Source organism: Chamaea fasciata, unplaced genomic scaffold (genome assembly GCF_029207755.1).
Source record: "Chamaea fasciata isolate MVZ Bird 193981 ecotype frontalis unplaced genomic scaffold, bChaFas1.0.hap1 SCAF_11, whole genome shotgun sequence".
Taxonomy (NCBI): Eukaryota; Metazoa; Chordata; class Aves; order Passeriformes; family Sylviidae; genus Chamaea; species Chamaea fasciata.
Window position 1 is genome coordinate 21710413 of NW_027094096.1, and position 21120 is coordinate 21731532.

General features: G+C 48.9%; 1 protein-coding gene across 8 annotated transcripts in view; it reads right to left on the reverse strand.

Annotated features, from left to right (window-relative positions):
- The window catches only part of VEPH1 (ventricular zone expressed PH domain containing 1), a 55569-nt gene that overhangs the window by 13706 nt on the left and 20743 nt on the right, over positions 1 to 21120 (reverse strand). For 5 of the 8 annotated variants that reach the window (XM_066193646.1, XM_066193645.1, XM_066193648.1 and 2 more), the window contains 5 exons: positions 16828 to 17057; positions 15568 to 15777; positions 11591 to 11814; positions 6617 to 6826; positions 5206 to 5579 (listed from right to left, as the gene is read on the reverse strand). In XM_066193646.1, the coding sequence (XP_066049743.1) occupies positions 5206 to 5579; positions 6617 to 6826; positions 11591 to 11814; positions 15568 to 15777; positions 16828 to 17057 (1248 nt within the window). Of the gene's footprint in view, positions 1 to 5205; positions 5580 to 6616; positions 6827 to 11590; positions 11815 to 15567; positions 15778 to 16827; positions 17058 to 21120 lie in introns of those variants that run through there. The other 3 variants (XM_066193649.1, XM_066193651.1, XM_066193652.1) reach the window with 3 other exon arrangements.

The window sequence follows — 21120 nt, forward strand, 5'->3', positions numbered from 1 at the left end:
GTTTCCTTTGCCTGACCTCTCCAGTTTGGGTTACAAAAGGTATGCAAACAGTAAATACCTTTACAGGAGGAGAGGGCAATTTTAAAAGCAAGCAGCTTCAAGAAACGCCGCTTTATGTTGTTTTTAACACTGCCAACCCCGTGTGCAGGGCATAACCCCGTGCCGAGGTTTCACCTGCAGGGCGGACACCAACAACGAGGCGCTCAGCACAGGCTCCACAGCCAAGGGGCCAACCCAGAAGCTCAGAAGCCATAAAATCATCACAGAATCACAGATCGGGTTGGAAGGGCCTTAAAGCTCATCCTCTTCTACCACCACTTCCTTCCCCCGGACCAGGCTGCTCCAAGCCCCATCCAAAAGTGCTCTGGTTGATGGAGTGTCCCAGCTGCCAGGCACAGCCCATCCTGTTTCCAGGGCTGCTCCCAGGGCAGGTGAGAATCTCCCAGGACGTGTCACACGTGTGTGAGGGTAGCCAGGGAAGAGCATTCCCAACCCTCTGCCTGTGGCACTGGGAATTTCTCCACCAGGAGCAGCATGGCCCATCCTGGGTGGTGGCACTGCCGTCCCCACTGCCTCCCTCACCTCTGGGAAATGCCAGCTCCCGTTTGCTGCTCCCTGGGAACACTCTCCTGAGCCTCCCCAGCCCTGAGCCCACTGCAGGACCCGAGGCCCATCTGTTCCCAATCAGGCTCTGGCTGATGGAATGCTGGAATTTATCAGGCCAGAGCAGGGGTGAGCACTGCAGGGGAGCAATGAGCTTTTCCATCCACGCCGTCATCTGGTCCCCATTAGCCCCGAGTTCCACATAAAACGTAATAACAACCACATTGGGGGCCAGCACGCTGCAACCTGCTCCCCCTGCTCTGCCAGGAATCCCAGGGAATGTTCTCTGCATGGATTTCCTCCTGCATGGCACCCAGGAGCCAGCAGTGACTGCTGCAAAATGGTATTTTTCCTTGGATGCCACTGGATGTGGAGGGGGAAACGATTCCGTGGTCTCCCAGGGCTCTGTCCTTCCCAAAAGGGGCTGGAGGTGGCAAATCCTTCAGCATCCTTGACACACAGATATTGCCAAATGCTTTCTTTCCAGCAGCCCACTTGACATTCAAATCTCTGAGCTCTGGGCATTCACTGTGGCTTTTTAATCCAAATTACAAAAAAAAAAATAAAAAAAAAAATCCAACAGAACGACAGCAGGAAACAAGGGCCTGTCCTTGTTAGAACCAAACCCAGCAGCTGTGCAGGCTCCTGGCTGGGAATCATCTGCACCCAGGCACTCCCAAAGGCAGGAAACACACGGCCATGGGGCTGGGGCACCCCTCTGGCAGGGCTGGGGAACAAGGAGAGCAGATCAGAAATCCTGCAGCGTGCAGGGCTCAGGGCAGGGGGGTCTGCAGGGGCTCCAGAGATTTTTTTCTGTGCAGGAAAAAAGGAGGGGGCTGTGCCAGGAGGAACTGAGTGGACTCAATCCCAGCTGGATGGTGTGGCTGTCCCCAAACCAGCACAGTGACACCAACAACCACAGAGTCACCCCAGATCCTGCAATGGGTTGGGTTGGAAGGGCCTGGGCAGCTGCCATCAGCAACATCCTGGAGGTACCAGGAGAATTCAGGATCTCAACTCATCCCAAAAAATACGGGCTGAGGAAAAACTCTGCTTAAGTCCATGAAAACGGAAGAGCCTGACAAATATGGTGGCTTGTTGTTTTTCTCTTCTTTTGAGGGAAAGATCCCGCGGATAAAGAGTCTTTAAGTGATGAACGCGACATTAAAAAAATGCCTCAAATTGCTTCAGGTACGTCAGGGATGTGGGTCAGGGCACAAGGCTTCAAACTAAGCAGGGACTGAAGCAATAAATGGATTTTTGTGGGTTTGAGTTCCTTCTTTCTGCCCCAGCTCAAATCCCCTGCCTGACTGCAGTGTTGCTCCAAAGCAATTCCCTCGTGCACACGAGCCTGGTGCTGCGGCTCGTCTGCTCTGTGCAACACCCCCCAGCTCAGCCCTTTCCTTTAGGATAAAACCTCCTGGCCAAGAGCCCAGTGCTAGCGCTGCTCCTGCTGTAGGATCATCACCCAATTCACAGCTCTCCCCTGCCCACGGCACAGCCAGCCAAAAATAGTAAATATGAAACAACAGGCCTGACATGGCAATTTTTCAAGGTCTGTGTGAGGCATCTTCAAAATGTCATAGACAGTTCAGGGATCCACCCTGACACTTCTTAACCTGCAGCCCTCCCCAGCTGTAAAATCTGACACTCCAGTTAATGCTGCATCCACTTGGACACGGAGCATAAATTGAGTGAGCTTAGAAGTCAACAAGGAGCCTGCAAATCACACCCTGTAAAGCAGGAATGCTCCGTGAGCGGTGAGACCTACGCAGCAAACATCTGACTGGAGAGCAAAAAAAGCCAATTTGCAAATCGCAGACGATTTAACGGAGCAGAGGTGCCGATTTTGTGTGTTTTGAACCTGCCTCTGACAACTTCATCGCGTGTTCTCCAGCGCCTGGATCAAAGCAGACACTCGGTTAATCCTCCCAGTCACTCGTGATACTGCAAATCTCTTTTCCAGGCTGCAGAGTCCCTTTATCTCCACGTGGAGGTCTCAGATTTTCCTCACGCTCCTGCAGCCACTCTTAGCCTTTATCCTTCAAATTAAGGCTCCAATTAATGCAGGCAATTCCAGAACAGGTTGGGTTGGAAGGGAACCTTACAGCACCTCCAGTTCCTGGGCAGGGACACCTTCCCCTGTGTGTCATTAGTGCCCAGATCTGAGGGATATTGGGATATTCCCGGAGTTCTGTCCTCACCAGCACATCCCCTGTTGGAGCAGCCCCCATTTTGGGGTTGAGCAATGAGGAATTCACCCCACTCCCAGACAGGCTGCCCCAGGTCACACACCAGCAGCAGCAGAAATGCGAGCAGGGCTGGGATTCTGGTCAAGAGAGCAGAATTTGGCCCTTCACCCCTTGGAAATTCTTCTAAGTGCCATCAGCACCCTGCTGACCCCCCAGAGCTGCCACGTGAAATCCCAGGAAAGGCCTGGACAAGGAAAGAAAAGGGAAATGTGCACTCTTGCAACACATTTTGCCACTATTTCCTTCAAATACTCCCTGATGTGAGGGGCTGCTCTGGAGTTCTTATCTTTTCACATCTTCTATGTCTTACACATTAAATTTCCAGTTCCAGCCAACATAAAATCAGCCAGCTATGTTTATTAATGTTTTCTAATCTCGATTTTTTTTTTTTCCTGCTGAACACGTTGGTGAAATGTAAAACACGCCTTTGAGTGGGCCCTGTTAGACCTTGGGGATCCCTGAAGTGCAATAACTGCAGGTTTTTGGAGAGGTTTATGCAATATCTGGAATATTAACAGAGCTGTCCCCTGTGCAATGAGCTGGGCTGCATTTCTTCAATGGATTTAGGAGTCCCATAAATCTCTGCCCTGCACATGTGTCCTTGCTCAAGGAATTTCCCTAGGAATGCTAGCTGAGGATTTTCAGGAAATTACAAAAGTTTGAATGAATTCAGAAAGAGTCACGTGCCTAGGATGTATCATGAGGGGTATTGCAGAAAGGAAACTGAGCAATGCATTAAGAAATATTCAAGACGTGGGGTTCCAGTAATGCGGGGTCGGAGCACTCAGCACTTCAAAAGCCACTTTGTTCACCCTCATGTTTTCACTGGAATTTTATGGAACACGAGTCTTATCCTCAATTCCACTAAATAACTATTTCAACCACTCAACCTGGAATTTAAGGCATCGAGGAAATTCTTCAGAAGCATAAGCTTTTAAAAATGTATATATAGAGAGAAAGAATTCTGTCCCTTTTATGAGTGGAAAGTGCTTCTCCACTTCTTGACCACTGAGAAAGGAAAGAAAATAATTCTTTTATCAATTTCATTTCTGCTTGTTGGAGCTGAAGTGACGCTGTATTAGAAGGCGACGTTTAAAGTGACTGGAAATTGAATTTATGAAATTAAATTACATTTAATTCATTGAGGCGGCTGCTCCTTGGGACCAACGTGGCCCATGGAAAGGTTGGGCTGTGAACAGCTGGGGTTGGATGCACCCAAATTCACCTCAAAGGGAATAAAATCCAAACCCAACCCAACCCCAGCCCAAGGCATTCACTTCAAAGAGGAGCAGATCACAGACCCACCAGGGATGAAAGCAGCAAACATTAAAGCACCCCAGGGACTGGGGAGATGGGATCCAACCCAACTCATCAGGGATCTCACCCTGCTGTGCCCTCGGGGAGTTTTGTGGTTGGGATGTGCTGCCCTCAGGGTCCTGACCTGCTCTGCCTCAATCCAGCTGATTTAATAACTTGATAGTGAGGGAGGAGCCCCAGATCTGCCCCAAACCAACGCAGCAGGAGCCCCAAGGATCAGTGTGGGGCCATCCAGCACACGTCCATCCCTGATGTCCGACCCAGCTCCACAACCCCAGCCTGGAGCTGGGAACGTCCCTTTCCTGCCCTGCCCTTGTGCCCAGAGGCTCTGCCACCCCTCAGGGCTCATTCCCCACAACATCCAGAAGGAAATCTTCACCTGAGCAAGGGATGCGCTGTGTCCCTGAAGGAAATGAACCCTGGAAGGTTTCAAAGGATTCCATTTGGGAAAGGTGTTGTTTTCCACAGCTGATGTTCCTCCCTGCCCGTGCTGGAGGGTCTTTGCTCCCCTCTGCCTGAGCCCTGAGGGGAGCCTGGGGTGGGTGTTAAATTTCTTGGGAGCTTTGGAGCTCCTTCAGCTCTCAGTCCTTGAGCAGCAAGAGCAGAGTCTGTGAGAGCACTGGGCAGAGAGTGGGATGAAATACAGGAGGGAAAACTCCACAGGACACAAAGTAGAGGAGTTTCCAGCACCTGAACACTCCCAGGACAGGATGACACCTTGCTGGGGTGGCTGCTGTCCCCTCCAGAGCTCCCTGAGCCAAAGGACAGGGAGGGTCCAACCTCCCACCACCGTGAATGGTCCTGGAATTTCATCAGCACCAAGTTCTTTGTTGCATCAAGTGCTCACCAAGACAGTGGCACAGGAACTCTGTGGCTGAGGGAACATTCGTGCCTCTCCTGTATCTCCTCCGTGATCTCCGAATTAAAGAATGCATTTACACGCAGGAGCCAAGATAAAGTGCACAAACAAACAAATCTGATTTTTCACACTACAACTATTGGATTTCACTCTTTGAGGGCTCACCCCGCTTACCTTCGATCACACACTGCTCAGGGATGGGGATCCTCCTCCCCATCTCCAGCACAAACTCTTTCACTTTGCCCAGGTTTTCCTTCAGGTGCAGGTACAGCTTGTCCTGGCATTCCTCCGGGTCTGTGGCAGCCTCTCCCCTGCCCTCCATGGCCTTTTCCAGCCTCAGCTCTGCCTGGGGGCAATCAACACTTTGGGGTGAAGCCAGGGAGTTCCCCACGTGCGCTGCTTCGGGGTGGACCCCAAAAGGCATCTCCTTGTGCTCCTGGCTGAGGTAGATCTCGGAGAAGGAGATGCCAGCAGGGATGTCCCCGTTCTGCCCTCCCTCCGAGCTCAGCCCCTTCATCCTGAGCGCGTGCAGGGCCAGGCTCTTGGACCTGCAGGGGAGGAAGGAAGGGGAAAAAGGGTTTGGAATAGAGGCAGGGCACAAAAATCCCCCCCAGACGTGCCCTGTGCAGCTGCCTCAGCCAGCCCGGTGTGGGGCTCAGTGAGCCAGGGGCAAGAACCTTCTGGGAAATCTGCGTTTCCAAAAGCCCAGCTCAAGCCACAGCTTTAATCAGCAAACGAACCGAAATAACATCCAAGTGATATCCACATATCCCAACATCTGCCACGGCGGGAGCGAGGCAGCCCCTCTGCAAGGATCTTATAACCCCGGGGGCTGCTTCGCCAGTCACATCATAAAAACGGGATAAAAACCCGGCAGCGTTTCACTGAAGCAGGAGCCAGCCTCCAGCTCCTCCTGCCCTGCATCCCTGCTGGGGATGGAGGGGAGCCAAGAGGGCAGGAGTGGCTGAAAGGGCAAACCCTGGAGCAGGGAGAGCAGAGCTCTGTGTGGAGCTGTGGGGCAGGCGCAGCCTGAGGACCCTGATAAATAAATTCGATCAATTTTGTTTGCTGATAAATATTGTTAGTGATAAATATTGTCAGTGATAACTGTGCTGCTGTCATTGATAAATATTGTTAGTGATGATACCCCAGGAAAGCTCTCAGGACCTTCCTTTCTGGGATATCTCAGTGCAGTTCTTTTCCTGCCCTTTTTTACTGCTTTAGGGCACAGAAAAGATGAAATGGGTTCCCCAGAGCAGCTGTGGCTGCCCCTGGATCCCTGGCAGTGTCCCAGGCCAGGCTGGACAGGGCTTGGGGCAGCCTGGGACAGCGGGAGGTGTCCCTGCCCATGGCAGGGGTGGCACTGGATGGGATTTGATATCCCTCTCAACCCAAACTATTCTAGGATTCTGGGATTTAGAAAGATTTCATTCAGCCCTAAAGTTCACGGATGCAAAAATTGGTTAAAGTTAGGCTCATGCTGCCTGTGGGTGTTACATGAGCAGACCAAACCCTCCATGTTTGGATAAAGTTTTATGACAAAACTGATCTCCTTGAACCCCTCACACATTTTCCAGAGCCGTACCTGTTAAACCTCATATCCTTCCTCTCTTCTTTAGAGACCTGGCCCAGGCTGTATCTCCTCGCTGAGCCAGGGGTGCTGTTGTCCACAGTTATTTTCTCTTCAAAAGCCTGGATTTTAACTTGCAGCTTTTCATCTCCTTCACTGCCACTCACCACAGATTTTAAATCATCCAGTGGTGCAGGACATTCAGCCTCAGGGTCGTTTTCCATCCTGAGGGAGCAGGAAGCAGAGGTTTAGCCCTGGCACGTTGTGCTCGTTGTGCTTGATGCCGTGTCTCTGCCTGGGACCTGTGCTTTGGGTCTGGTAAAATAATTATGTTTAAACAGAGATTCCCCCGAGGTTATTTTCAGGGACATCCTCTAAATCAACATCTCTGATGGATCAGAAACATTGAACATCTCTGACAACCCCGGATTAGAAACTGCCAGCAAAATCACAGCTCTGTCCCTGATAGTCAAATTTTTTTTTTCCATCTGAACTCAAACCATTCTCTGAGAACTCCTGAACACTGACTTATTGCATTATTTTCACGAGGCAAAAGTCAAGCTATTTGCAGACTTTATAGAATTCTGTGGTTTTAAAGCTTTGACCAAAGTACATGCAGTTCTTACTGAATTACTGCACTCTGGGAAAGAAAAAAATTACCTTTTGAAACTCGGGAAAAGCTCTGAGCAATGTGACTCCAGCTCAGCAAAGAGAAAACGAAGAGTTGAAATGAACTTGTAGGACTGCAGGGTGAGTAGTTTTCCTTTGGATTTGTTATTAGTTTGTCTTAAAATCACAGACTCAGAGAATCGTGGAATGGATTGGGTTGGAAGGGACCTTAAATATCATCTCATTTCCACCCCAGCCGTGGCAGGGACACCTTCCACTGTCCCAGGCTGCTCCAAGCCCTGTCCAGCCTGGCCTTGGACACTGCCAGAGGATGGGCAGCCACAATATGAAACATTTTAATAAAAAATTCAAAGGTAACTTTCAAAAAAAAATTGGAGGGAAGCTGTCAATCTTAGAGCACGAAAAGAAATCTGCTGAAAAAGACACTGCTGGTAAAAATGTGCTGGGTTCCCCCCAACAGCTTTGAAAATGGCTTTTTTCTGGGTTCCTTCATCACTCAGAGCCTGCAGAGAGACTCAGCTCCTCCGAATATTTGGCCACGTGCTGGAAATCTGGATTTTGAGTATCTTTACTCTGCCTTGGAGATGCTGCAGCAGCAGCAGAACTGGATTTCCCAGGGACCAACAGCAAGAGCATCGTTTCCCCTTCCCCTCTCCCTCTCCTGCTGGGATGATGTGCATGTTCCCACCTCACTCCTGCAAGCAGAGAGGAGCTGGCACAAAAAATCACGGAGGCAGCACAAAGCAAACAGGAATCTCTTGGAGAATCAAGGGGGATTGGACAGTGTTTACTTTTTAAACTCTCCCCACAGCTCTGAAAGAAGTTTTTTTATGCTTCAGGCTATTTCTTTGTTTGATTTACTTTTTTTTTTCCCCCTGATGAACAAACATCTGAATAGTTAAATCTGTAAAACATGGATATATAAAACCACAAATGAGGGGTTGAACACAGCCCTTCCAAAGCAGCAGAGCCTCACAAGCCACACTCGCAGTGGGGAAGCCCATTAAAAACTCCCCAAAGTGCAAATTACCAATTGTAAAAAGCCATTAAAAAAAAAAAAAAAAACAACCAGAGATGCGGCATCACAAAATGCACTTTTCCACTTGTTTTGATAAAGGCAGCTCAGGATATTTCTCAGGGGAGCTGGCAAGTTTTCTCTTGCTTTGTTTTTAATTTAAGCAAGATCTCGTAATGTATTAACACTGAGGAGCACTTGAAAAATATTCTTCTGTCATAAAGACCCTGGATGTGACCTTCCCTAACAAATCTTTCTGGGGATGTAGGACAAGATTTAATTTATTGGGAAGCGGCCGCTCCACCACAGCTCCCAACACTGCTCCCATTGTGGGAGCTGAGCTCTAAAGGGAAACTTCTGTTCCCTGTGTAAATATGGGCAAAGCCTCTGGGCACAGAGAGGGGATTGAAGGACTGATGGGCTTTGGGAGTGACAGGCTCCAATCAGGGAGCCTTGGTGGTGTTTGGAGTTAAAAGTGGTGTTTCAGACAGCACCTCTTTGTCCAGTACTCTCCTGCTGAGCTCCCGTGGCTTTGTGAAGGGAAGGCAAGGAAATTCTTCTCCTAAAGAATCATAAAATCGTTATGGTTGGGAAAGAAACCTGGATGAATCCAATTTTCCACATGTAGAGCAGAAAAAAAGTCACTCCTGGGATGTGGAGGGTGGGCTTCTCAAGCCACCATCTCCTTTGGGCCCCTGTTGGTGCCAGGATTTCCAAGTGAGGAGCAGAGGAGGTCCGAGTGCCCAGGAGTGTCCCATCAGCTCCTTGGGAAGCCAAAAGCACAAATTCCCCAGGAAACCCTCAGGGAGGGCTCCACCCCACCCCTGACAGCCCTTCCTGCTGCTCTCCCCTTCCAGCTCCACTCAAACTCATTGTTTGCAGCCTTGGCATGAGGCACTGGTGCCGTGCTGGGGTTGCTGGAGCAGGATCAGGATTTTTCACACCAAAGCTGTTTGCAGGAGGAGGAGGAGGAGAAGGAGGAGGAGGAGGAGGAAGCACGAGCTCGTGGAGAAACCATCATGCCAAAACCAGTGCCAGGCTGCTGATGGCTTCATGCTTTTAAATCCTCTGGGCAAATGCACCTCAATGTCCAGGTGATGCACGAGCAGAAAGGACATTTCTCCAGACCAGCAGCACCACAGTCACACTGCCAGTGGGAAAAAGAGCATCCCAAAGGGAGATTAATGAAAATACCCCTGGGAGTGTGGCCAGGGCTTCACCTCTGTGCACGTGGAGGCCACAAGGATGGATCAGGTGCTTGTGGTTTGTTAAGGGAGTGAAAATCACCTCCTCTAATGGGATGGACAGGAAAGTTTGAAGAAGGCAAGTGGGGGAGCAAAGATCATGGAATTGTCAGCAGAATCCCAGACTGGTCTGGGTTGGGAGGGACCTCAAAGATCGTCCCATTCCACCCCCTGCCATGGGCAGGGACACCTCTCACTGCCCCAGGCTGCTCCAAGCCCTGTCCAACCTGGCCTTGGACACTTCCAGGGATCCAGGGGCAGCCACAGCTTCTCTGGGCATCCTGTGCCAGCTCCACCCCACTCTCTGAATAAAGAACTTGCTTATATTTAACCTAAATCTCTCCTCTCCCAGTGTAAAACAGTTCCAAGCAGCCCCAACCCTGGGAGGAGCAGCACCAGTGCAGCCTCTTGTGCACAGGGCTCACCCAGAACTTTGAAGCTTTCTTCCCCTTTGATTGACTACACTGCCCCTCTAGGTTGGATAAGTCCATTAAAACCCTGTATATGTTCTTTAAAAGCCCCTCTGGGACTGAATAACTTGCAATTTTGGGACAGCAAGGAGCAGCAGAGCATGGCCTGGTTTTAATTATGCCCCCCCAGTCCCTGCATGTGAAATTCCCTGCGTCAAACAACGCCGGGCCGGCCGTGGCTCTGAAGAAATCAGCTTTTCTCCTCATGTAAACACAGGAGTTTTGGAAGGGATGGTTATAATCCAGGCACACAGTTTAAAATCCCGCTCTCCTCTCACGGCACAACCACTCTGGATCGCTGCTCTTCAGCTCAGTGACTGCAGCAGCTCCAGAGCTGGGAGGGCACTTCCACTTTCTACATCTGGAATGGTCCCACTTCCCAAGAGTCCAAATCAAGTCTGCTTAAATCAGCAGAGAACTCTCATTCAGCCTTGTCTGATGTAGCTGATACTCTGCTTGATGCAGGCCTGACATGTAAAACCAAATAGCTAAAAACTGAAAAAACAGCATTTTGCCGTGATCTCTCACAGCCACGTTGAGATAATGAGGGCACAGGGGGTTGGGGAGGGAATGAAATTTAAAATAAAGAAAGAAAGAAAGAAAGAAAATCAAGGAGCAGAGAGAGAAAATCATCTGTAACCACACTCACACAGACAATGAAGCTTCTACCCTTCAGCCAGTCCTTAACAAGGAGAATTTTAGCGAGAAACAGCCAGATTTTGATGAAAACCTTGTTTTTAACTGTTTTGGTTTTCTTTTTTTTTTTTTTTTTTGCAGCTCTAGAGATGAATTTGAAGCACAGAATATAATAAGCATTAGGAATATCACAGTATTTTAACAAATGAAGTAATTTTTCAGCCATGAATGGAGGGACCACGATGGGTTGTGAATGCTGAGGGCTGGCTTCTGCTGAGGTCCTGCCACCAGGTGAAGCCTGGACATTCCTCACAGCTTCATGGTCAGATGAGGGGCTCTATCTGCGTTCCTTTTTCATTTTCACCTCTCTCCAGGACACCAATAATTTGTTTCTCCACCGACCTCAGTGTTTTGGCTCCGGGGCTGGCCTTCACCGTTAGGAGTTTTCTGACATCTGTGTTCCATTTTTTCCAAAGAATCACTCCTCCTCTGTGCCCCCCTGACCCACTGCACTATAGACAACTCTAATTACGAGTCTCTCACTAATTAGAAGTGACTACCACCCTGTATTTAAATAACATTCCCCTCCTGACTGTGATGAACATCACAATGCTTTAACCTCAGCACACCCAGTCAGAAGCAGCTGAGCGAGCAGAATATCTCGCTGTGGACGCTTCAGAAATTTACTTTTTCAGACTTTTTTTTTCTTTGGACAAATCTTCACCAGGGAGCTACGCCAGCCATTGTCCTCATCGCCCTCAGTGGGCATTTATTCTAGAATAAACTCGATGATAATTGTGACTTCACTGATTTATTTTTAAACCCAGGCTTCTTTCGCTTGCCGTGAGCCGACTTATCTGGGGCATGGCTTTCCTCGTGGCGACGGGAGCGTACTTAACAGAGTTAAAAACAGAGTTAAAAGCAGAATTTAACAGGAGTTTTGGTGCCTCCCAGAGTCCTGGAGAGGGCTGAGGATTGGTCAGACCACCAGTACCTGGCTGCTGCGGCGGCGCCGTCGGCGTCGAGGTGCCGCAGGAGCAGCTTGGCGATGGCAGAGAAGCTGTTGCTCATGCGATAAATGTCCCTGCTCTGGGCGCCCAGGATGCTCGAGAAGGTGTCCGTGAGGCTCTTGATCTCCAGCAGCAGGATGTGGTGAAAGGAGTGCTCCATGCTGGCCAGCTGGTTCACCAGATACAGCAGGGACGTCCTGGCTCGCTCCTGGGCAGCGTGGGGAGATAAGAACAGCAGTGAACACACAAAGGCGTTGTTTGCTGCTGGGAGGGGGTTTGTGTGCTGGGGCTGAGTCACTGTCCCTGGGGAAGGGTGGCTGTGTCCCACCATGACACAGGCAGCTGCCTCAAACACAGTTTATTTGTGGTTACACTGAAGTGGCTTTTGTTCCTCTTGGTGTTACCTAACCCAGCTTAACTCAGGATATCTTGTCTCCTCCTCAGACCTAGAGTCAGCTCTTTGAGGGCCCTGCGTGGTTCTGGGTTGGTGTATCAGCCTGGCTCAGTGATCAGGGCCCCAGCAGCACCAAGCTGCCCTTTCACCTCTGATGAGTCTGGCTCAGCCACTCCATAAAACCAGAGAATGGTTTGGAAGGGACCTTAGAGACCTCCCAGTCCCACCCCTGCCATGGGCAGGGACACCTTTCACAGGTTGCTCCAAGCCCCACCAACACCTCCTGGAATGGGGAACATCCAGCCTGGATCTGAACATCTCCAGACTAGGGCTCCTCTGTTATAGTTGTCCTAATGAGAGTGGGTTCCACGGTCCTAAAAACACCCAAGTGGGAAAAGCAGTGGAAAAACGAGCAATTAACTCAGGAACTCCCACCAGATCCTTCACTGGGGGAATCCTTTCACTCAGGAAAGCCCACTTGGTCCTCAGCAGACTGATAGAGAAACTGGGAGATGTTTGGATTGCAGCCCGTGCTGAAACACAAACAAAGGCAAAACCAAACAGCTTTTCTTCTTCCCCAGGGCCGGCAGGGAGCTCATGTGCCATGCACGTGCTCCGGGCTCTGCAGGGTCCCAGCCCCATTTCCTCCTCTCTTCTGGGACCTCGCAACCAGAGAGCAAAAACTGCTGAAAGTTTGATTCCAAACCCAGCTGGGCTACAAAAACACCCGGGAGACTTTGGCAGGACGTGGCCCCAGCACCACGAGCGAGGCTTTTTTTTTTTCCGAAGAGCAAATCAACGTCATTGAAGGAAAAGTAGCGTTGTGCCATGGCAGAGAGAAGTGGGAAGAGTGGATCAGACAAGCTGCATCCCTTCAGCCATGTGGGGGAAAGCTCCAGCTGCACCCAGGGCCAGGCTGATGTGACCAAGGAGCTTTTTCCTCAATGGCTTGGACCAAGTTGTCTTTTTGGTGCACAGTCACTCATTTATTTGAAAGCCGATCCTTCCTCCAAGAGATAAACAGAGGCTCAATTAACATTTAAAACACATTTTTTTGTTTTCCAAACAAACTGTGCAGCAGACTAAATGGAGGAGCAGTTTTGACCATTTTTTCCTGTCACTTTGATCCAGCTGGAGAGTCTCCAGCCATGCTGAAATGCTGCTACTCGCCTGGAGTGAGGTAAAAGAACAATAAACTTGCCTGAGTAATATAATATGTAACTGCTACACAAAACAAAATTAAAGCAAAATAGCTCAACATGAAAGCAGCCGTTATCCCTGCCACAATTCTTATCCAAGATGTTTCACAAAGCCTATTTGGATGCACACAACCCCCTGTTATTTCAGCAATGCCTGTTTGATGTATTTGTGCATTTTCTCATAGGCAGCACTTACGTTTTATGGCGTTGCATCTGACAGAAGATGAAGAGCTAAAGCACAGGCAATGAGGTGTGGCAAAGTGTTGTGCTTTTTTTTTTTTTTTTCTTAAAAACAGGTTCAGGAGACTACAAAAAGATCACAGGGCTTTCAGAAATAACTCCAGCTCCCAGGTGGTTCAAAACATAAGGGGAGAAAAGAAAGTGTCCGATTGCCCTGAGCCCCAAGATGTTTTTTCATTTGCACAAATTTATGGTTCAGGGACAAGTTCTGGTTTCAGCCTGCCCCCCAGGAGTGTCTCTGACACCAACAGAAGTGGGGTGTGTAAAGTGTGTGTAAACAAGGGGCAGCCTGTTAAATCCAGAGCTCTCCTCTCTCCCGGGGTCCCTGGAAGCACAAGAGGCTTTTTCTAGGAGCCAGCAAGGATTTGCTGCTCAGATCCAGAGTCTCCAACCATCAAGGGCCAAGCCTCAATCCTTGCCACCTCTTTTCCCCAGGCAAGGCTTCCAGTGAAATAAAACATCAACAAATAAAATTCCAGCACTGCCATTGATGTCTCCTTGCCTGCTTGTTTTGCTTGGCCGGGCAGGGGACGCCGACTCCTGTCTGAGAAGTGGCAGAATATCCACGGCAGGGCTGGGTGACAGGCCAGGGAAGAGGGGGAGAAGGGATGAGGGAGGGTTTTGGGAAGGCCCTGACACGGGGGGACTGTGAGATGAGACCATCAGAGGCACACATGGGTGTGCACACACTGGACTTGATGGTCCTGGAGGTCTTTTCCAGCCTGGGAGATTTTGGGATTCCATGACCTCACCTATGCTCAGGAATCAGCCAGGGAGGTATTTCCTTCTCCTCTCAAGTGAGGTGACTCTTTTTCCAAGGCCAGGTTGGATGGGGTTTGGAGCAACCTGGGGTAGTGGAAGTGTCCCTGCCCATGGCAGGGGAATGGGATGGGCTTCAAGGCCCCTTCCCACCCAAACCACTGTCACTTGAAGAGCTTCCATAACTCAGACTTATTCACACTTCCCAACTTTCTAGAGAGCAAAACAAGAGAGGAGCCCATTGATCTCCTGGTGGAACACTCACCTCCACCACCCTTTCTGTGTTGTTTTTGTCCCTGTTTTTGAGTCTGGAGCGCAGGGTCCCAGGATCTCAGTGACAAACACAGCAAACAAATGACAAATGTGTCCTCCCCAGGGGCTGGGATGCTGCTGAGTCAGCAGCTTCCTAAAGAATCAGACTCACAGCATGGTACTCAACACTTACTCCAGGCAGACTGGGCGTTATTTTTCAGTGCAGGCTCTGTGTGCTCCACTCAGTAGATTGGTGTAACCACACAAAACCAACAGGTTAAAAGTACGAGTGGAAAATATTCTTTGAATCGTGTCTCGGTAAACTCTACTCCACTGTGTGATTTCCAGCACTACGTGAATCCCAACAGGGCCAGTTGGTTCCTCGCTTAGTCTTGGTTTGGTAGAAAACAACCTCAGCAACAAAAAGGCAAAATAAATAAATTCATTCCCTTTGAAGTAGCAGAAACTCAGTGGAAACGGAGTCTCGGAGACACCCAGATGGGGAGAGCTGGTTCAACACCCCAAAACAGAATCTGAGTGAGATCCTTCAGCTCTGAGCCCAGCTGTGCTCAGCTGAGGATTGTCTGGTTAGCAACTGTAAAGTTTCTAGAAAATGCTGACTCTCAACTACTAAACACAGAATTAAATGTGGTCACCTGCAGATCTCATAAAAGTAAAACTTGCTGGGGGATGGAAGTAAACAAGGAGAGAACAACAAACTTCATTTGGCTCCCAGGCCTCAATGGGATTTTGGCTCCTCTTTCCACGCAACAGAAACAAGTTTTACGAAGCCAAACCAAATCTGGTTTTGATTCTTCTGAGATAAATTTAATTTTACGTGAATATAAAGCTCCAGATCGGTAGAAACAGCAAGGATGGTGTCTTCCTGTGCTGCTCAGCCACAGAAGACCCAGCCAATACACACCCAAATTAATTCCCAAAGGGAGAAGGAATGGAAGGAGACCATCTTTAAGGTCCCTCCCAACCCAAACCATTCCATGATTCCATGGCAGGGCAGTCTGATGAAGAAAGAAACACACGGATCCCTTACTTTATACAAGGTTAAAAGCAACCCCAACCAACCCAACCAAATCCTTTTGTTTCCCACCTTTCTTACCTCATCGAGATGTCCAACAGCTCCGAAGATCTTCGCTGTCTGCCCAATCAAACTGGGAAAACTCTCCCCGATTTCCCTCAGCGTGGGAAGGAAAGGGGCCAAGGCTGCCGGTTCGTAGCTGGATATTTCCAAAAGGACGTTCAGAATCACCTCACTGTGGTTGGGGTCCCTCAGGTGTCCACATAAAAACGGCAAACACTCTTTCAGTGCCTGTTTAAAAAAAAAAAAAATCACAAACAAATTGGATCTCCGTTTTGAATTGTGAACACACATAACCAGAGGAGATACAACCACCAGAGTGATAAAAATAAGCCACCACACTTTGAGTTAATAGAAGAGTTTTCCACCCTTGGTGACCTTTGCATGGAGCTGTTGCTGAGGTCAATGCAAGTTCAACTGAACATATGGAATAAGGGTAAGCTCTGCTTTAAAATATGGCAGTTATGCATAAATAAGTAAGGAAATGCTCAAATTAAAAAACAAAAAAACCCACAAAAAAATACCTTTACCAAATATTTTCCTTGCTCCGGGCCACTCTATATTTTATTGATTAAAACATAAGACTCAGCCTTCCTCAGTGATGCAGTAAATTAAAGTACTTGTAGGAATTTTTGGGTTCCACCAGAAACTAAACAATGTGACGAGGTCAGGAGCTGGAACAGAGGGACAAACAGGGGGCGAGGCCCTCATCGCATAATAAATGCGCTGTAGGTAAGTTGTCATTTCTTGTAAGAGCCCAGCTTTCGGGAGACTGAGGGTGTAGTCCTCGGAGCCAAACAGGATGCGGTTGTGTACAAGTCCCCACTGAGGGATTAATTCAGGGTACACAGACACACGAATGCACCTTGGATTCAGGGAAACTGCAGCATCTGTGGCGAAGACATTCAGACACAGACATGGGGCATAAAACAACCCTTCCTTCTTTTTCTTTTTTTTTTTTTCTTTTTTTTTTTTTTTTTTTTTTTTTTTGAGGGTTATCAGTTCTCATCAGTTCCTAAATCATTTTAATTGTCCTCGACATGGATTCTAATCCAGCTCATGTACACTGACAGAAGCACAGTTATGGGAATTCACACTCAGCTGACAGAGGAAGAGCCAAAAAACACTGGGGACAAATGGTTTAACCCAAACGATTTGGTCCAGCAGAGCCTCTGCTCTGTTCTCCTTACAGCTAGGTGGAGGACTTGGAATGGAATTAGAGAATTTACAGGGATTTAGGGTAGGAAGGCACTGCCCCGAATTGTGGGATTTCTCTCTTACCAAGCCCGTGAAACACAAACCACTCAAAAGGAGGGGCAGGGAGACATCCCAGGTGTGGTTTACCCCCAGTTCTCTGTTCCTGGCCATGGTGTGCAGGAGCCTGAGGAGGTGCAGCTGCTCGGGGGGGTCCAGCTGGGCCATGGGTGCCACCAGGTCCCGCAGGCGGGCGCGGATCGGCTGCGGCCGCTGCTCGTAGAGCGCGGGCAGCACCCGCAGCAGCATCGAGTTCCCTGGGGACACAGCGGGGACACAGCGGCTGTCAGGCAGTGCCCAGCACTGGGGACAGCCCCACAACACCAGGAGTTTAACAATCGTGGAATGATTTGGGTTGGAGAGACCTAAAAGCTCATCTCGTTCCACCCCTGCCCTGGGCAGCTCCCACCCAGGTTGAATCAGAATTAGAATCAGAATCAGAATCAGAATCGACTCATTAGGTTGGAAGAGACCTCCAGGATCATCAAGTCCCAACCTCAACCTCAACTAAACCATGGCACCAAGTGCCACATCCAGTCTTTTCTTTAACACATCCAGAGGTGGTGAATCCGCCACCTCCCCAGGTAAGACCATCCCAATATTTTATTACCCTTTCTGTAAAAAGGGTAATTAGGTTTTTTTTTAAATTAGGCTATTTTTCCTCATATCCAGTCTGTATTTCCTTTGGCACAGCTTGAGACCTCTCGTTCTGCCAGTTGCTCCCTGGAGAAAGAGACCAACCTGACTACAGCCATCTTTCAGGAAGCTGTAGGGAGTTGCTCCAACCTGGCCTTGAAGGATCATCAGTACAAAACCAGGAAGGCATAAAACTGTAGAAAATTATACACTGGGGCCAAGAAACCAAATAAATTATCAAAATAGAGCAAATCATTTCAGGCTTAACGACGTTGTATAAAAGAAACCCCACTCATTCCTATTAATTATCATTTTAATTATGAATATCATGAGAACGCTGCTTAATGAGCTTTCAGTTTTGCATGATGCTGTTGAGTCCTAGGCCAAACTAAGTGTGATTTCAATTAACAAAGAAACAAAAGAAGAAAGAAGGAGAGAAATGACCAAGAAACAATAAAAACAACAAAAGACCCAAACTACAATTCTCCTTTGCTGACATTCAGATTTTCAAATTAAATAAGCATGGAAGGAACAGTTGGTTAACAGGGAACTAAACATGCATTAGAACAGAAATAGTTAAAGATGCCATTTCCAGGAATAGAAAGGAGCCGGAGAGAGCCAACAGCAGACAGACAGAGATATGCTAAACCCTCTCTCACACGTTTCCATAAGATGTCTGTGCATAATTCAATTTGAAGCCCAGGCTCATACCAAAATATATAACTTCACATCGCAGAACATGCCTGCCCCCATGGATTTAAGTTTCACTTGAGCAACATATGGAAAACATCTGCCTATTGCAACCTAGCATGGCTCCTTTCTGTAAACCCTTGGAAGTCCTCACGGCCTCTTTGGATTTGGTTTCCAAGAGGAATCAGCTCTCTCTGGCCTGCTGCTTTTCCTCCCATTTACATCTGAGCCCAGATAACTTTGGAAGATAAGCAGATCTGTCCATGGATGGTAGGAAAAGGATATTTGGGTTCAGACTGGAGCACGTGGGGCTCTTGCCAGATACAGAAAATGCACCCCAGGACACGGCTGGGTCTCACAACCTCCCCCCTGAGCCAAGGAACGAGCACATAACTCAGGGCAGGTTCAGACAGCTCTGAGCCCAGCAACTTCTAATGAGCCCTGAGGGTCCTGATCCTTGGCAGGAGTGGCTCTTCACTCCAGCCAGCCACACTTCTGCACCTTATCCTCCTCGGAGAATCCCTGGTTACCTCTCCAAGGCTGCTCCGAGCCCCCCATGCAGTGCCAAAGGCCAGCTCAGACCTCACTCCCACCCCCAGCAAATTTATCTTGTTCTGTTCTACACAATCACAAAGGCCAGGGGCAAAGGAAAGAGATTTGCTGATGAATCACCCTGAAAAGATGAGCAAACTGCTCCATTCTGGCCACTTCCTAACCACATTCCCTGGGCTCTTCCTGATGTTCCCAGAGCATCAGGATAGAAAATGTCACCACTAACATTCCATGGGAGTGATGCCAAGCACCAATTCCTCCAGTGGGAGAACCTGGAGATCAGGGAAAGGTTCTTCCCCCAGAGGGGCTGGGCATTGCCCAAACTCCTCAGGGAATGGGCACAGCCCTGAGGCTGTTGGAGCTCCAGGAGAGTTTGGACAATGCTCCCAGGGATGTCAGGGTGGGATTGTTGGGGGGTCTGTGCAGGGCCAGGAGCTGGGCTGGAGGATCCTTGGGGGTCCTTTCCAACTCAGCACACTCAATGGTAATAAAAAGGTGTGAGGATGGATTCACTGGAACTTTTCTAGACTCATGCCATCATTGGAAATTGAAACATTTTGTCCTGAATAAACCAACAATTATTTACTCCCCAGATGACATCGCCATTCCATCACCAAGTCCTTTCTTTGCACTTGCCCTTGCTTAAGTTTGCACTGGTAGTTTTCCACCCACATGCAGCAGAGCCCTTAAACTCCAGTCAAACTTCAGGAACGATTGCAAAAGATGAAATTCCCATATTCCTGGAGAGGCAAATTCCCTCTCAGCTATAGAAGCGTGGATGGGAAGGAATCCAAGAGGCAGTAACAAAAATAACAGCTTGGAGCAAGGAAAGACACCAACCTGAGCCATGCTGTTGCCTAAGCTGGGATGTCAGGGATAGGAAGGGATCTGGAAGGGAAGACTGATTATTTAGTCTGGCAAAGGAGCACTTGGAGTGTGGGGTGTATCAGAGGAGTGATGCAATCACAGATGATGGACTGCAGCCACCAAACCTCTCTGAACAAAAAATACTTTGTGCTAGCGCAGCTTTGGGCAGTTTCCTGCAGCACACGCCGCTGGGCTGATATTCCCTAACCAAGATAAATGAAAAGCAAAGGCAATCAGAGCAACCCCCTCCCTCTGCAGCGAGATTGAAGTGACCTCACTGACAGGGAATTGCTTTTAAGTGAAGAACCTGTGTGTGCACACGTGTAAATAATCCCAGATATCCCAGTTTGGATATCTCTGCTCTTCAGAGATCTCAACAAAGGTCAGCAGGCACAACCCACTTGGTCATTTTCTGGTCTTTTCATGTTTGAGGTAGCAAGGGATACTCAGAGCTGTTTGTTTGTCACATCTTTAAGGGCTCTGAGGGGATTTATGCACACACAGCTCCCCAGCCCCCATTCCCGGAGCTGGGACAGCCAGAGGTGATATCGGGAATTCTGAATAATTCGCTTCTCCCCAATCTTGCTTCATCTGCCCTCTATTTAAACCAAGAGCCTGAACGTGTTTGTTGTGTGAGAATGGAAAAAACCATCCCACTCAACTCCCTGAATGCCTTCCTTCCCTCTTCCCTGCCACCCTGACCCCCAATACTTTCCAGATTAGATCTTCTCACCCTTCCCAAGCAGACCACATGCTGGGAATGACACAATTCCAGCACAGTTCCAGCTGGGGACACTCCAAGGCTGCACATGAGGCAGGGAGAGACCCCCAGGGCTGTGGCTGGGGGGTGCCAGCCGTGCACCTATTCCTGGAAAAAGCTGCCCCAGCTCCAGCTCTGCCCATCCCAGCAGCACAGAGAAGAACAAGGGCCCTGGAGCCCATTGTGGTGTCCCATGGGCAGATGGATTTTCACTCCAAAGGGAGTTCCCAAAGGCAAAAACCCAAGCACCAAGAGTCATTTTCCCCCCAGCATTACTCAGGTTGGGCACACACCTACTTGAAAATCAGGGAATCATTTCGGTTGGATGGGACCTCCAGGATCAGAGTGCAACCTGTGCCTGGTCTCCACCTTGTCCCCATCACCCTCCTAGGGAGGGATTCCTCCCCAGTATCCAAGGCACAGGTACTGCAGGTTTGTATAAACAAAACCAGAGCCACAAATGGAAAGGGAGCACAGATTCCCAGTCAGATGTAATTGCAGGAGGGTTTCTTTCTTTTTTTTTTTTGCTATTCTCTGGATATTTCATAGCCAATCCATAATTTGTCTGAGATCACCCCTAATCTCACCTAAGCAAAGCATCTCTGACATGATTAATGAATGGCCTGTTAAACCAACAAGATTGAAGAATTTAAACCGGATTAATACCAAGAAGACAGACTAAATCAATGTTTCGTTCAAAAGCACCTTGTTTCACTTTTTCAAAGGTAACAGACACAACTCTGCGCAGCTGCAGATTTACGGTTCCCAAAACCGGATACGGCACGAACAGATTATCCACGGAGTAACGGTGGTGT